Source organism: Eptesicus fuscus, chromosome 15, assembly GCF_027574615.1.
Source record: "Eptesicus fuscus isolate TK198812 chromosome 15, DD_ASM_mEF_20220401, whole genome shotgun sequence".
Taxonomy (NCBI): Eukaryota; Metazoa; Chordata; class Mammalia; order Chiroptera; family Vespertilionidae; genus Eptesicus; species Eptesicus fuscus.
Genome location: NC_072487.1, coordinates 294950 through 307720, shown reverse-complemented (window position 1 = coordinate 307720; position 12771 = coordinate 294950). Strand labels below are relative to the sequence as shown.

At 45.6% G+C, this 12771-nt stretch overlaps 1 protein-coding gene across 5 annotated transcripts in view; it reads right to left on the bottom strand.

The window, feature by feature from the left end:
• MFSD14B (major facilitator superfamily domain containing 14B) overlaps positions 1-12771 on the bottom strand; it is an 84585-nt gene that overhangs the window by 19685 nt on the left and 52129 nt on the right. For all 5 annotated transcript variants that reach the window (XM_054727764.1, XM_054727762.1, XM_054727763.1 and 2 more), the window contains 2 exons: positions 2807-3025; positions 1047-1160 (listed from right to left, as the gene is read on the bottom strand). In XM_054727764.1, the coding sequence (XP_054583739.1) occupies positions 1047-1160; positions 2807-3025 (333 nt within the window). The remainder of the gene's footprint in view (positions 1-1046; positions 1161-2806; positions 3026-12771) is intronic.

Here is a 12771-nt window from a genome sequence, read left to right as displayed (position 1 = left end):
TCGCAGGGAGGCCAGGGCAAGGCTGCAGGCAGGACGTAACGGAGGGCAGCTCAGGCTGAAGCAGGTGGTCCCTCCTTTGGAAAACTGCTGTTTGAACTACTCTGTCATTTTTAGACAGTCTCTTATTCTGTAAAATAGAACTTTGTTTTTTAGCTTGAATAATAGAAAAGAAAAGATAAACTTAACTGTCTGACCTTGCAAGCTAGCCATCTAACATAAGGGGCTGATACGCTGATACTGATGCCAGGTGTCTGTATAGATATGATACGTATCCAAGGTTACAGGTGTCTGTATAGATATGTATGCACTCAAGGTTACAAGTTGTCTGTATAGATATGACAGGTGTTTGTTAGATATGATATGTACTCAAGGTTACAAACTGTCTGTAAAAATAACTTACACAAGGACCTAAAAGATATAAAAAGAGAATGCGTCCTCCTTTGGGGGTTCAGAATTTGACAGAGGTAATCTGCTCTGAACCTGCGGGCAATAAAGATGACACCTAACTAACTGGCTCATTAAGGCGTCTTGTCCAGCTTGCTGTTTGCGATACAAGGTCCCAACGATCCCAGAGACCTGAAACCACATCTGGAAAAAGGAACTTGAAAAACTGTCTTAGGGCAAACGCCTTTGTGGGCACAGAGGAAAGCACACATTTTTAAGAGGAAACAATCCGGAGAAACAGCATTGTTTTCATCATTCCTGTGAGCCACCTCGGGCCCATAGCAGGTGCTTCTGAAGTCAGCGTTCCCTTTGCAAAACTGACTGGGTATTAACGATTCAAAACATTACGATGAATTGCTTCTGCTAATTCTCCATAGTTCTCAAGGTAATTTTTTCCACAGTAAACATTTCACTACATTTTCAAACACCACTGTATTAAAGGTTTCCTGCCTACTCATTACATGTCAGCACCTTCGTTTATAACTTAAAGCAAGTTGACACATTTTTTTCTCTCGACACTGTTTTCCCCAAAATACCTTTAGACAGATGCCAATCCTTGCTTTTTCCTTATGTTCGAAAGCTACTAGGCACCCACTACCTACCTGTCTGAGGTAGAGAAAAAAACTTGAGTACTGTCCGGCTTCAGGAAGGTAAGAAAGAAACACAGTGATGCAGATGAGTAACACGGTAGGATCTTTTCCAACTTTCTTCAGTGGCTAAGAAAAAGCAGAAAGATAAAAGAAGAAATAGTCAGGTGGGTCCGAAATTTATCGGACGATCACTTAGTAAGTTCTATAATGTCTAATCACTGGGTGCACACCGAAAACTAATATAATAGTAGATGACAACTGTAATTGAAAAATAAGAAGCAGCAAATAGAAACTGATGTCAGCTATTCTGCCATACTGGCTTCATTGTTTTCATCTATTGAGGTAGAGTAACAACTGTTGATTGGACTATAAAAGGAAGTGAACCTTCACATGATATCGATCACCATCTCTCTATGGAGGTTACAAGTCCTCATTTCTGAGATATGTGCTTCAAATATTACAGCGTAAATGCACACAGACACACGTTTGCTCCTGTTTACTTAACAACATTGCTTCACAACCTGAAACAGACCCTGAACATCCTATAAACACCCTGTAAACATGTTACTCCAGAACCTTTTAAGAAAAATCTGCCCTAACCGATTTGGCTCAGTGGATAGAGTGTCGGCCTGTGGACTGAAGAGTCCCAGGTTCGATTCCGGTCAATGGCATGTACCTTGGTTGTGGGCACATCCCCAGCTGGGGGTGTGCAGGAGGCAGCTGATCGATGTTTCTCTCTCATTGATGTTTCTAACTCTCTATCCCTCTCCCTTCCTCTCTGTAAAAGATCAATAAAATATATTAAAAAAAGAAAAAAAAAAAGAAAAATCTGATCTCTTTTTCATTCATAACTTATTTAAAGCCATAAACAGTATAGGCGTTTCATTACATATAAATTCACTCTATTCTTTAAAATGTTAGCATTCAGTTTGCCTGTAAATTGATCAACAAGGTAGGTGGTGAGAGGCTGCCTGCATCTGGGTGTGCCTGGCCTCCTCCTCCTCCACGTGGCACCAGTGGATGGGCACACACAGAACAGGCAGGTCCCAGGCCAGGCCCCAAGGAAGCTTTTTGGAAAAGAATTTCTCATGAGTTAGTTTCTTATTACATGTATTTTCCTAAAGGGTAGACTTGGAGGATAAAAAACAAGTATCAACTCTCTGGTTAATTTTTTTTCTGTACATATTTTCTTTAAGGACAGTTTCAAATCAAGAGGGGGAACTAAAGTTCTTCTTCTGAGTACTATTTTGAGTTTTTAATGGAATTCTCCGATGCAAAAAATAAATATATTTTTTTGAAAAGAAAGAAAACCAAGATCCAATCTATAAAATACAAGCTCAAAGCCTCTGGTCTAAATGGATGTATTTCTACAACCTAGAAAATAACTACTTTAGTCAGATCTGATATTTTTATCCTTTTTTAATTTAGCAAATGAAAACAACTACTTTAAATGGCCACCTTCATTTCTTTGTTAAAAAATGAATATAAACCACCATGCAAAACCAAAAAAATTCTTTCCCTCATCAGGAATTAACTAGACATTTTTTCTCTCTTTCGTTGTGATAACCACATGCATGACTTAAGAAATACCAACTCTCTATATCCTTGGTGCACACTCTACCTCAGTCCCTTCCTTGCAGTTAATTTTTTCTATTACTGGAGACAGAAATGGATTAACAATCGCGGGGATGCTTCAGGTTGCAGAAATGTTCTCTTATTTACATGGCTTAGAAAGATACTTGAAAAAATATTGTTTTCAGATTTTTATTTACCGCAAAAGGATCTGCTTGTTTCCAGGAAACCTGAGCTCCCCAGGAGAGTGGTCCCATTTTCTCTGGCAAGGATTCTGGGACAGCCAATAAGATGAAGCAGATGTCCAGAAGAGCCACCACCGTGGCCACCAGCACAACGAGGCCGTCTCCGTAGCTGGCTGAGAGGTACGCTCCGATGGCGGGGCTGCTGACCAGACTGGCGGCGAAGGTGGCTGAGACCTGTGGAAAAGGCACACTCTCCCCAGAGTCCCACCTGCAGCAGGTGCACACCTACAGCCATCCTCCCTCGGTTTCAAACAAGACAAAGGAATGTGTTGCACACAAATTTTAAGAAACAACGAGAATCAAGGTCATTTTGTTTTAAGAATATTTTTCATCCACTACTAACTAATTGGAGATATTTTGTAAAGCTACAAGAGCAAAAAAAAAAAGTAATTAAAAATAAAAATTGTGGCCCTGACTCAGTGGGTTAGAGCAACATTCCGTACAAAGAAAGGTTGTGAGCCTGATCCCGGGTTGGGGTGCATACAAGGCAACTGATAGATGTTTTTCTCCCACATTGATGTCTCTCCCCCCACTTCCCTCTCTCTAAAATCAAAGAAAAAATTATCCTCTGGTGAGGATGGAAAAAAAGACTGTGCAAATCTTCCTTATAAAGAAAACACACATGCTTTAGTCTTCTTTATTTGAGAAATAGGGCTGTGGGAAGAAAGGTATTTTAAAAATGCCTACTGGCAATGATAAAAACTACTCAGGGACTGTACTCGATTTTATCTCTCAGAAATATGCACTGTTTGAGCTTCCGGTCAAGATGGCAGAGTAGGAAAACGCTGTCCTTGCCTTCTCCCACAACCAAACAAAAATTACAACTAAATTACAAGGGCCTCCTAGAGATCAGAGGGCCAGGGGCCCGGAATGGGCTGGTCCCACACCCATGTGGGAGGTCAATCAGGACTGAGCCTCAGCTGCGGAGGGCCCCAGCTCAGGGTGCCAGTGCCAGGAAGAGAAGTCCCCAGAACTGCTGGCTGTGAGCCTGGCTGCGTGAGAGAGGCTGCTGGAGTGCTGGGCGCTCTTCGAAGGTCCACGCGTGAACTTAGCGTGGGCGCACTGGGGCACTGGGGCACAAGCCCGAAAAGCTCCCAAGCACGTGGGAAGAACTAAAGTGCCGGCCATCAGGGCAAAAGTGCTGGCGGCGCCCAGGGCTCCTTTGCCGAGCCCGCCCCCGCGTGCAGGCAGGGGGTCTCCATCACCCTGGCGAGTCCCTGAGACCAGCCCCACCCAACTTGTGGGACCACCCAAGCCACTCCCAGTGCTATTTCCATACAAATGGCCTAACTAGGCTTACGCTAAATTCTCTCAGAGGTTCACAAGCCCCAAACACCAGCATCTGGCCTCAGCACCCCTTCCCCGCCTGCTAAGTGACAGTGCCTCACTTCACCCCGGGGCCTCCCCCAGGCACCTCCGAGCCCAGCACAAGTGGCAACCACCATCTGGAAAACACTGTAGCGCATGCCGTAGGGTGAAAGCAGCAGCTGACATTGACCTGCACTTCCCAGAAGGCTCCAAAGTTAGCTCACCCGGCGGACAGCCTCAGATCACACTTAAGAACAACCCAAAATCTCCATGAGCGACACACTCAAGGGGTGAACTCAGCGGGCACCAGAGCCCCACTGAGGTGAATCCTGCTCCACTGGGTCAGCCCCTACCCAGCACATCCTCTGTGATGGTTGTGGCCAGTCCTCACAGCTGATCAGTCCTCACAGGTGGGTAAAATCCATCCCATTGACGTGCCAACAGCAATCAAGGATCAACTACAATGGGAGGGTGCACACAGCCCCAAAGGGTAGGGTGGTACCTGGAGCACCCAGCTCAGTGACTGGGGAGGCTGAGCTACAGGGCCCTACGGGACACCTACTACACGAGGCCACTTGACCAAGACCTGGAGACACAGCGGCTCCACCCAACACACAGAAACAAACACAGCAAAGCAGCCAAAACGTGGAAGATGCAAAATTCAAAACAAGGGTTACAAGGATGCTCAATGAACTTAGGAGAGGAATTTAGAGAGAACTTCAAGAAAGAGGCAGGAAACAAAAATTAAAAAAAGATAGAAAACATAAAAAAGAACCACTGAGAAATAAAGAATACCTGAAATGAAGAACACACTACAGGGGGAGGCAAGATGGCTGCAGAGTAGCTGGAGGTTGTGTGGCCTATTTCAGCCAGCAACCAGATTTTCTTCTGTTTTTTTTTTTTTTTTAATCTTTTTATTGTTCTCAGAGAGGAAAGAGAGGGAGAGACAGAAACATCGTTGAGAGAGAATCATTGATTGGCTGCCTCCTGCACATCCCCTCCTGGGGATGGAGTCGCAACCCAGGCATGTGCCCTTGACTGGAATTGAACCCATGACCCTTCAGTCCACAGGCCGCCGCTCTAGCCCTTGAGCCAAACCAGATAGGGCTCGACCAGATTTTCAGCTAAAATACTGAGCACTCAATATGAAAAATGGAGAAGTATAGTGATTGAACATACTGTATCTAAGGATCACTGAGGAAACAACCTAGAGACTGGTAAGAGGAGGGGAGTCCCGGAAAGGGGGAGCCCCCTGGAGCAGGTGCAAGGCTGAGAGGCTGAGCAATACCATCTGTAAAGAGCCCTCCCCTTAGTGTGTGGAATCTCAACCCCACACAGGATCCCAAACCCACCGCAGCAGAGACTGGATGAGCCTGCACAGCATGGGGCAGAAGGAAAGAGGGGGACTCTACCTGGGACTGGGACCCGCCCTCCCAGTGAAGGAGCGCCCTCCGGTGGGCAGCCCAGCCGGAGAGGCTGGCCCTGGGCTCTGACTGCTGGGGAGTGTTGGCTGCAGTGGGTGGGTCCAGCAGAGGGTCTAGTTGCACCCAGCAGTGACTCTGAAGGACCCTCTACTCTCTTGAAAGTCATTGTTCGGAGCCCCAGTCAGCGACTAGACTGTGTGGCTTGGGAAAAGGAGATAGTTTGACGCAGTCTCAACTGTTTATTTTTTCTTTTGTTTTCCTTACCCAAAAGGTGTCAGGAAAAAGTGTTAACAGAAATATCCAACATTTTACTGCATATATTTTCTTCTAGGAGTTTTATTGTTTCAAGTCTTATATTTAAGTCTTTAATCCATTTTGAGTTTTATTCTTGTATATGGTGTAATGTGGTCTAGTTTCATTTTTTTGCACATTATCTGTCCAATTTTCCCAACACCATTTATTGACTAGGTCAGTGGTCGGCAAACCGTGGCTCACGAGCCACATGCGGCTCTTTGGCCCCTTGAGTGTGGCTCTTCCACAAAATACCACGGCCTGGGCGAGTCTATTTTGAAGAAGTGGTGTTAGAAGAAGTTTAAGTTTAAAAAATGTGGCTCTCAAAAGAAATTTCAATTGTTGTACTGTTGATATTTGGCTCTGTTGACTCATGAGTTTGCCGACCACTGGACTAGGCTGTCTTTACCCCACTGTATGTTCTTGTCTCCTTTGTCGAACATTAATTGACCATAAAGACCTGGGTCTATTTCTGGGCTCTCTAATCTGTTTCATTGGGTCATGTATCTGTTTTTATGCTAGTACCATGGTGTTTTGGTTTTCTCTGGTATTGTGATTCCTCCAGCTTTGTTCCTCTTTCTCAAGGTTGTTGTTGTTATTTGGGCTCTTCTGTGGTTCCAGATAAATTTCTGGATTATTTGTTCTAGTTCTGTGATGTATGCTGTTGGTATTTTGATAGTTGTTTTGAATCTATAGATTGCTTTGGGTGGTATGGACATTTTAATTATGTTAATTCTTCCTATCTGCAGCATGGTATATGCTTTATTTGTATATTACTCAATTTCTTTTTTTCAGTATCTTATAATCTTACAAATACAGGTCTTTTTAAAAAATATTTTTTACTGATTTTTTACAGAGAGGAGGAAGAGGGATAGAGAGTTAGAAACATCGATGAGAGAGAAACATCTATCAGCTGCCTCCTGCACACCTCCTACTGGGGATGTGCTCACAACCAAGACACATGCCCTTGACCAGAACTGAACCTGGGACCTTTCAGTCCGCAGGCTGACGCTCTATCCACTGAGCCAAACCAGTTAGGGCCAAATACAGGTCTTTTATCTCCTTGGTTAAACTTATTCCTAGGAACTTTATTTTTTCATGCAATTGTAAATGGGATTGTTTTCCTTTCTTTGTTGATGTATAAAAATGCAACCAATTTATGGATATTGATTTTGCATCCTACTACTTTTACGAAATTTATTTATCAGTTCAGTAGTTTTTCTGGTGGAATCTTTAGGGTTCTCCATATACAGCATCATGGCATCTGCAAATGACAGTTTTACTTTTTTCTTGCCAAGCTGGATGCATTTCCCCCCTCTTATCTCACTGCTGCGGCTAGGACGACCCGGTACTATCCTAATATAGAAAAACCCAGGGTCAGTAACATCCAAAACAACCGAAGCCTTGGCTGACTGGAAGTCAGTCCTGCAGCCAGTGCTGGGTCGCCTCAGGTCTGAGGAGAGGCCTGAAGAGAGAGGCAGGGTCTGACCCGTAGTCTCTCTGGCAGCTGTTGATCAGCACTTGCCTTTCTCTCGGGCTGTCTCCGCTGGGGCTGCTGATCAGCTCTGCCTCTCTGATCAGACCCATTGATAGGCCCGTAGACGCTGACTGGCATAGAAACCAACCAATCAGAACAAAATCTGGGTGAAGTGCAAGGAGCTAATGGCTGTCTAGAGGCGGAGCTTTTGATGCTGACTGGCATAGAAACTGACCAATCAGAACCAAATCTGGGTGAAGTGCAAGGAGCCAATGGCTGCCTAGGAGGCAGAGCTTTGGATGCTGACTGGCATAGAAACCGACCAATCAGAACCTAATCTGGGTGAACTGCGAAGGCAGAACCTAAGGTGGGAGCTGAGGAGGGTTTTAAGGGCAATAGCAGTTTGGTGTAAGATGTAAGAAAGCGGTTCAATTTTTTAAGGATCGGTTTGGCAGTATAGTGTATATGGCTGGCTATCAGTCCAGCTATAGGGATTATGTATTTTTGTCTGCCAAGAGCATCTCCTTCTGATGAAAAAGGCTCCCCCCCACCCCATTTAAGCAATCCTATCCTATATAATCTATCTATAGTATTCAAAGAGTAATATGCTAATTAGATTGGGTTGACCAGCCATCTTCTGGACGTCCTTTTGTTGTTCTGCTTGGGTGTTTTCTGTTATCTTTTCCTCTAAATTGCTGATTCGATCCTCTGCTTCATCTAATCTGGTATTGATTCCTTCTAGTGTATTCTTCTCATTGAGTTCATCCATCTTGAAATACTGTATTCTTCTCATTGAGTTCATCCATTCTTCCCCTAAATTCCTTAATCTATATAATAAAAGGGTAATATGCAAATTGATACTAATGGTAGAATGACCAGAACAACTGCTGGGCCAGTCACTATGAGGCACACTGACCACCTCTTGGTCCCTTGCCCCGGCCATCAGGCACCGATCACCCCATGGTGAACAGGAAACCGGGGGTAGGTGGCAGTGGGGGGTGGAGTTGGCTGTGGGCAGCTGGGTAGGATGGCCCTGATCGCAGGCCAAGCCTAGGGACTGTACCCGCACACAAATTTTGTGCGCTAGGCCTCTAGTGTAAACATATAACTGTTGTTGCCAAAACCGGTTTGGCTCAGTGGATAGAGCGTCGGCCTGCGGACACAAGGGTCCCAGGTTCGATTCCGGTCAAGGGCATGTACCTTGGTTGCGGGCACATCTCCGGTGGGGGGTGTGCAGGAGGCAGCTGGTCGATGTTTCTCTCTCATCGATGTTTCTAGCTTTCTATTCCTCTCCCTTCCTCTCTGTAAAAAATCAATAAAATATATTAAAAAAAACAACAAAAAACAAAAAACATATAACCGTTGTTTTTAATCTCTGGTAGGTTGTTTGCCTCCATTTTATTTAGTTCTTTTTTCTGAGGATTTCTCCTCTTCTTTCATTTGGGGCATGGTTCTTTATCTCTCCATTTTGCCTGCCTTCTTGTACTTGCCTCTGTGTATGAGGTATACCTGCCATGTTTCCCAATGTTGGTGTGCTGGTCTTATGTAGCTGGGGTGTGGTGGGGCTCAGTAGTAGGATCTTCCTGATCACTTCAGCTCGGTGTTCCAGAAATGTCTCTTGGGTGGGTTATGTGAGCCCTCCTGTTGTAGTGGCGTCATGACTGCGGTCAGCCCATCTGTGAGTGGACTAACACCCAAGCAGGTTGACTATAAGGATCAAACCTGACCAGTGTATGAGCCACCGGTGGGACCTCCCCCTCGAATCAGAGTTGGCCCTAGAAGAAAATGGCGACTGCTGAGAGCTCCCTGTGAATGTGCCACTTGTGTGGTTGGTTGGTCGTGCTCTGGTTTGGTCTGAAGCCCACCTGTGGTTGTGCTGGTTCTGAGTCCATTTTGGGAGGAACTCTGGTGCAGGTGATGTCAGAGGCTGCCTGTAACTGGCTCTGAACTACCTGTGTGGAGCTACCATATAATCCACAGTTAGTGACTGCCTCCACTGGGTCTGGGTGTGTGTAGGAATAGACAAGCTCGGCTTCAGAAACTCCAAGCCTGGGGCAGATCAATAAAAGGCCCAAGGTACTCGGAGACCAGCCTCCACGTGGCAGCTGCTCCACCACCCCAAGGTTGCCTGGACTTCCAGAGTCGTTTGAATGAAGTCTGTAGTGTAGGCCCAGGCTGGTGGTAGCCCACAAGGTGTGAGCTCGATAGGGCATGGCAACCGGGGACAGAACAGGGCTAGTGGATCTCCTCTTTGGGGGTGGTACAGGACAGGCACTCATTGGGGGGAAAGTGGTCCCTACCCCAGAAACACAGCACTCAGTCACTGCACGTGTCTCTAAGTAGAATAAAAGACATGGAAACATGGAACAGACTGACAAATTTAGAGTGTTAGCCTGAAGACTGAAGGGTCCCGGGTTCGATTCGAGTCAAGGGCACATGCCCGGGTTGCAGGCTCAATCCCCAGTAGGGGGCATGCAGGAGGCAGCCAATCGATGATTCTCTCTCATCATTGATGTTTCTATCTCTCTCCCTCCCCCTTCCTCTCTGAAATCAATAAAAAACATACAAAAAAAAAGTTGTGGTACATATATGCAACGGAATATTACTCAGCCATAAAAAAGAAAAAACACATGAAATCTTACCATTTGTGATAGCACAGATGTACCTAGAGGGTATTATGCTATGTGAAATAAGTCAGTCTAAGAAAGACAATTACCGTATGATTTCATGTACATGTGGAATCTAGAACAATACAAATGAACATACAAAACAGAAACAGACTCAGATACAAAGAACACCACCCGGAACCAAGATGCTGGCGTAGCTAAAAGCTGGTATTTGCAGCCTCCCACAATCATATCAAAATTGCAACTAAAATCCTATATATAAAAAAAGAGATAATATGCTAATTAGACCAGACATTGGAATCACCTTGCGAAGACCAGTGGGCAGGGGCAGGGCCGCAGGGTTTTGAGGCAGCCAGGGCTGCAAAGGCCAGGCCCCTTGCATGAACTGTGTGCACCGGGCCTCTAGTACAGAATGACCATCATTCAGAACCACCTGAAATCAGACTGAGTGGAAGCCCTACAACTACAGAAGTAAAGAAGCACACTGAGGCTGGTAGAAGGGGGTGAGGGGGAGGCACGGAATGGGCTGGTCTGATACCCACTTGTGCCGCTTTTTTTATTGGGAGGGAGATCTCTGTGGCGGCCGCCCATGTGGATCAAGGGGTCCCAGCCCCACAACAGACCCCCTGCCCAGAGTTCCAGTGCTAGGAAGAGAAGTCCCCTGAACTTCAGGCTGTAAAATCCAGCAGGGGTTGCGGCTAAGTGACAGTAAGGTTACTGGAGATCCAGCAGTTCCTCTTAAATAGCTGGTGCCTAGACTTACATGGTCCCACTTCCTCTGAGCTCCAGCGCTGGGTGGCAGCTTTGAGGGATCCAGGGACATAGGAGGAGGAACTGGATTGTCTGGCAGGAACTTGGGGGCAGCTTTCTCTTAGATGGGAGTGCTCACAGGGGTCATTGCTCCTGTGCTGGGACCTCCTGTGTCACAGAGCTGACTGGCAGCCATATCTGAGTTTCCATTAGTCTGGAGCACTCTCTTTGCTCCACCCTGGGGATTTCCTGAGACCCCGCCCCATCCAAGCTGTTTGCAGCAGCTTCTCCACATGAATGGCCTGTCCTGGCTCAGGCTTCAGACTTTGCAAAAATCTCTTAAAAAAGCTGCAGCTGGCATCAGTGTGCCCCAAACCTATCAATAAAGGGACCAAGACCCAGCCTGCCTTGATGGGCCTTGCCTGGGTACAAATAGCAAATAGCAGTTGTAGATCCCTCTGTAGCTCCTGCCAGGTGGCCACAGACAGTGGCTGACTTTGCACCTCCTGGGAGGCCCCAGAGCCAGTGCACCCAGTGAGCAGCTTCAGGCCACACCAGATCACAACTCTACACATCCACAAGTGACACACTCAAGGGGAAGACTCAGTGAGCACCAAAGCCCCACTGAAGCAAGTCCTGATCCATAGGGGTGTCTTCACTGTAGTCCCAGATGGTCCTCACAGCCAATTGGCCTGGAAGTCAATTCCTTCCAATGACGCTAATAGCAATCAAGGCTCAACTATAAGACTGTGCACATAGCTCACACAGGGGTGCACCTAGAGTGTCCAGCTCAGGTGACTGGGGAGGCTGAGCCACTGGGCCCTACAGGACACCTACTACACATGGCCACTCTACCAGTTCCAGGAGACATAGAAGCTCTACCAATACATAGAAACAAACACAGGGAAACAGCCACAATGTGGAGACAAAGAAACATTTCCCGAATGAAAGAACAGGAGAAATCTCCAGAAAAAGATAAAAATGAAATGGAAGCAAGAAAACTACCAGATACACAATACAAAACAATCATTATAAGGATACTCAAGGATCTTAGTGAGAGCTTCAAGGGACTTGATGAGAACGTCAAGGGATTTAGTGAGACTTTCAAGGATTTTAGTGAGAATGTCAAGGATATGAAAAAGAACCAATCAGAAATGAAGCATACACTAACTGAAACAAAATATAATATATAGGAACTCAACAATAGAGGATTCTGAGAATCAAATCAGTGATTTAGAATATGAGGAAGCAAAAAACACCCAATTAAAAAAGCAAAAAGAAAAAGAATAAAAAAATATGAAGATAGTGTAAGGAGCCTCTGGGACATTCACATTATAGGGGTACCAGAAGGAGAATAGAGAGAGCAAGATATTGAAAACCTATTTGAAAAAATAGTGACAGAAAATTTCCCCCACCTGGTGAAAGAAAAAATTTACAAGTCTAGGAAGCACAAAGAGTCCCAAACAAGAGGAACCCAAAGAGGCCCACACCAGGATACATCATAATTAAAATGCCAAGGGTTAGAGACAATCTTAAAAGCAGCAAGAGAAAAGCCGCTAGTTACCTACAAGGAAGAGCCCATGTGACAAATCTCAGAGAGAAGGGGGGGGTGGAGGTGGGAAGAGATTAACAAAAGATCTTATATGCATACTGGAGGCTCGATGCATGAAATTCATGCAAGAGTAGGCATTTCTTCACCCGGCTGCCGGCACTGGCTTCCCTCGCAGCCCCGAATCCAGAAGGTTGTCTGGTGTAATTAGCATATTACACTTTTATTCTTATAGATATGCATTACCTATGGAACACAGACAATAGGGTGGTCAAGGACCAGGGTGAGGCAGGAGCCAGGTGGAGGGGGACAATGTGGGGCAATAGGTGGACATATGTAATACTCTCAACAATCAGATTAAATGAATGAGTGAATAATAAAAGCACCTCCCCACCCCCTCAATTTGGAGGCGATACAATAGCTACTTGAGATGTAGAGGGGAAAGAAATGTTGACTATGAGATGAATGCTCATTGTTAACTAGTGCGTTCTGAA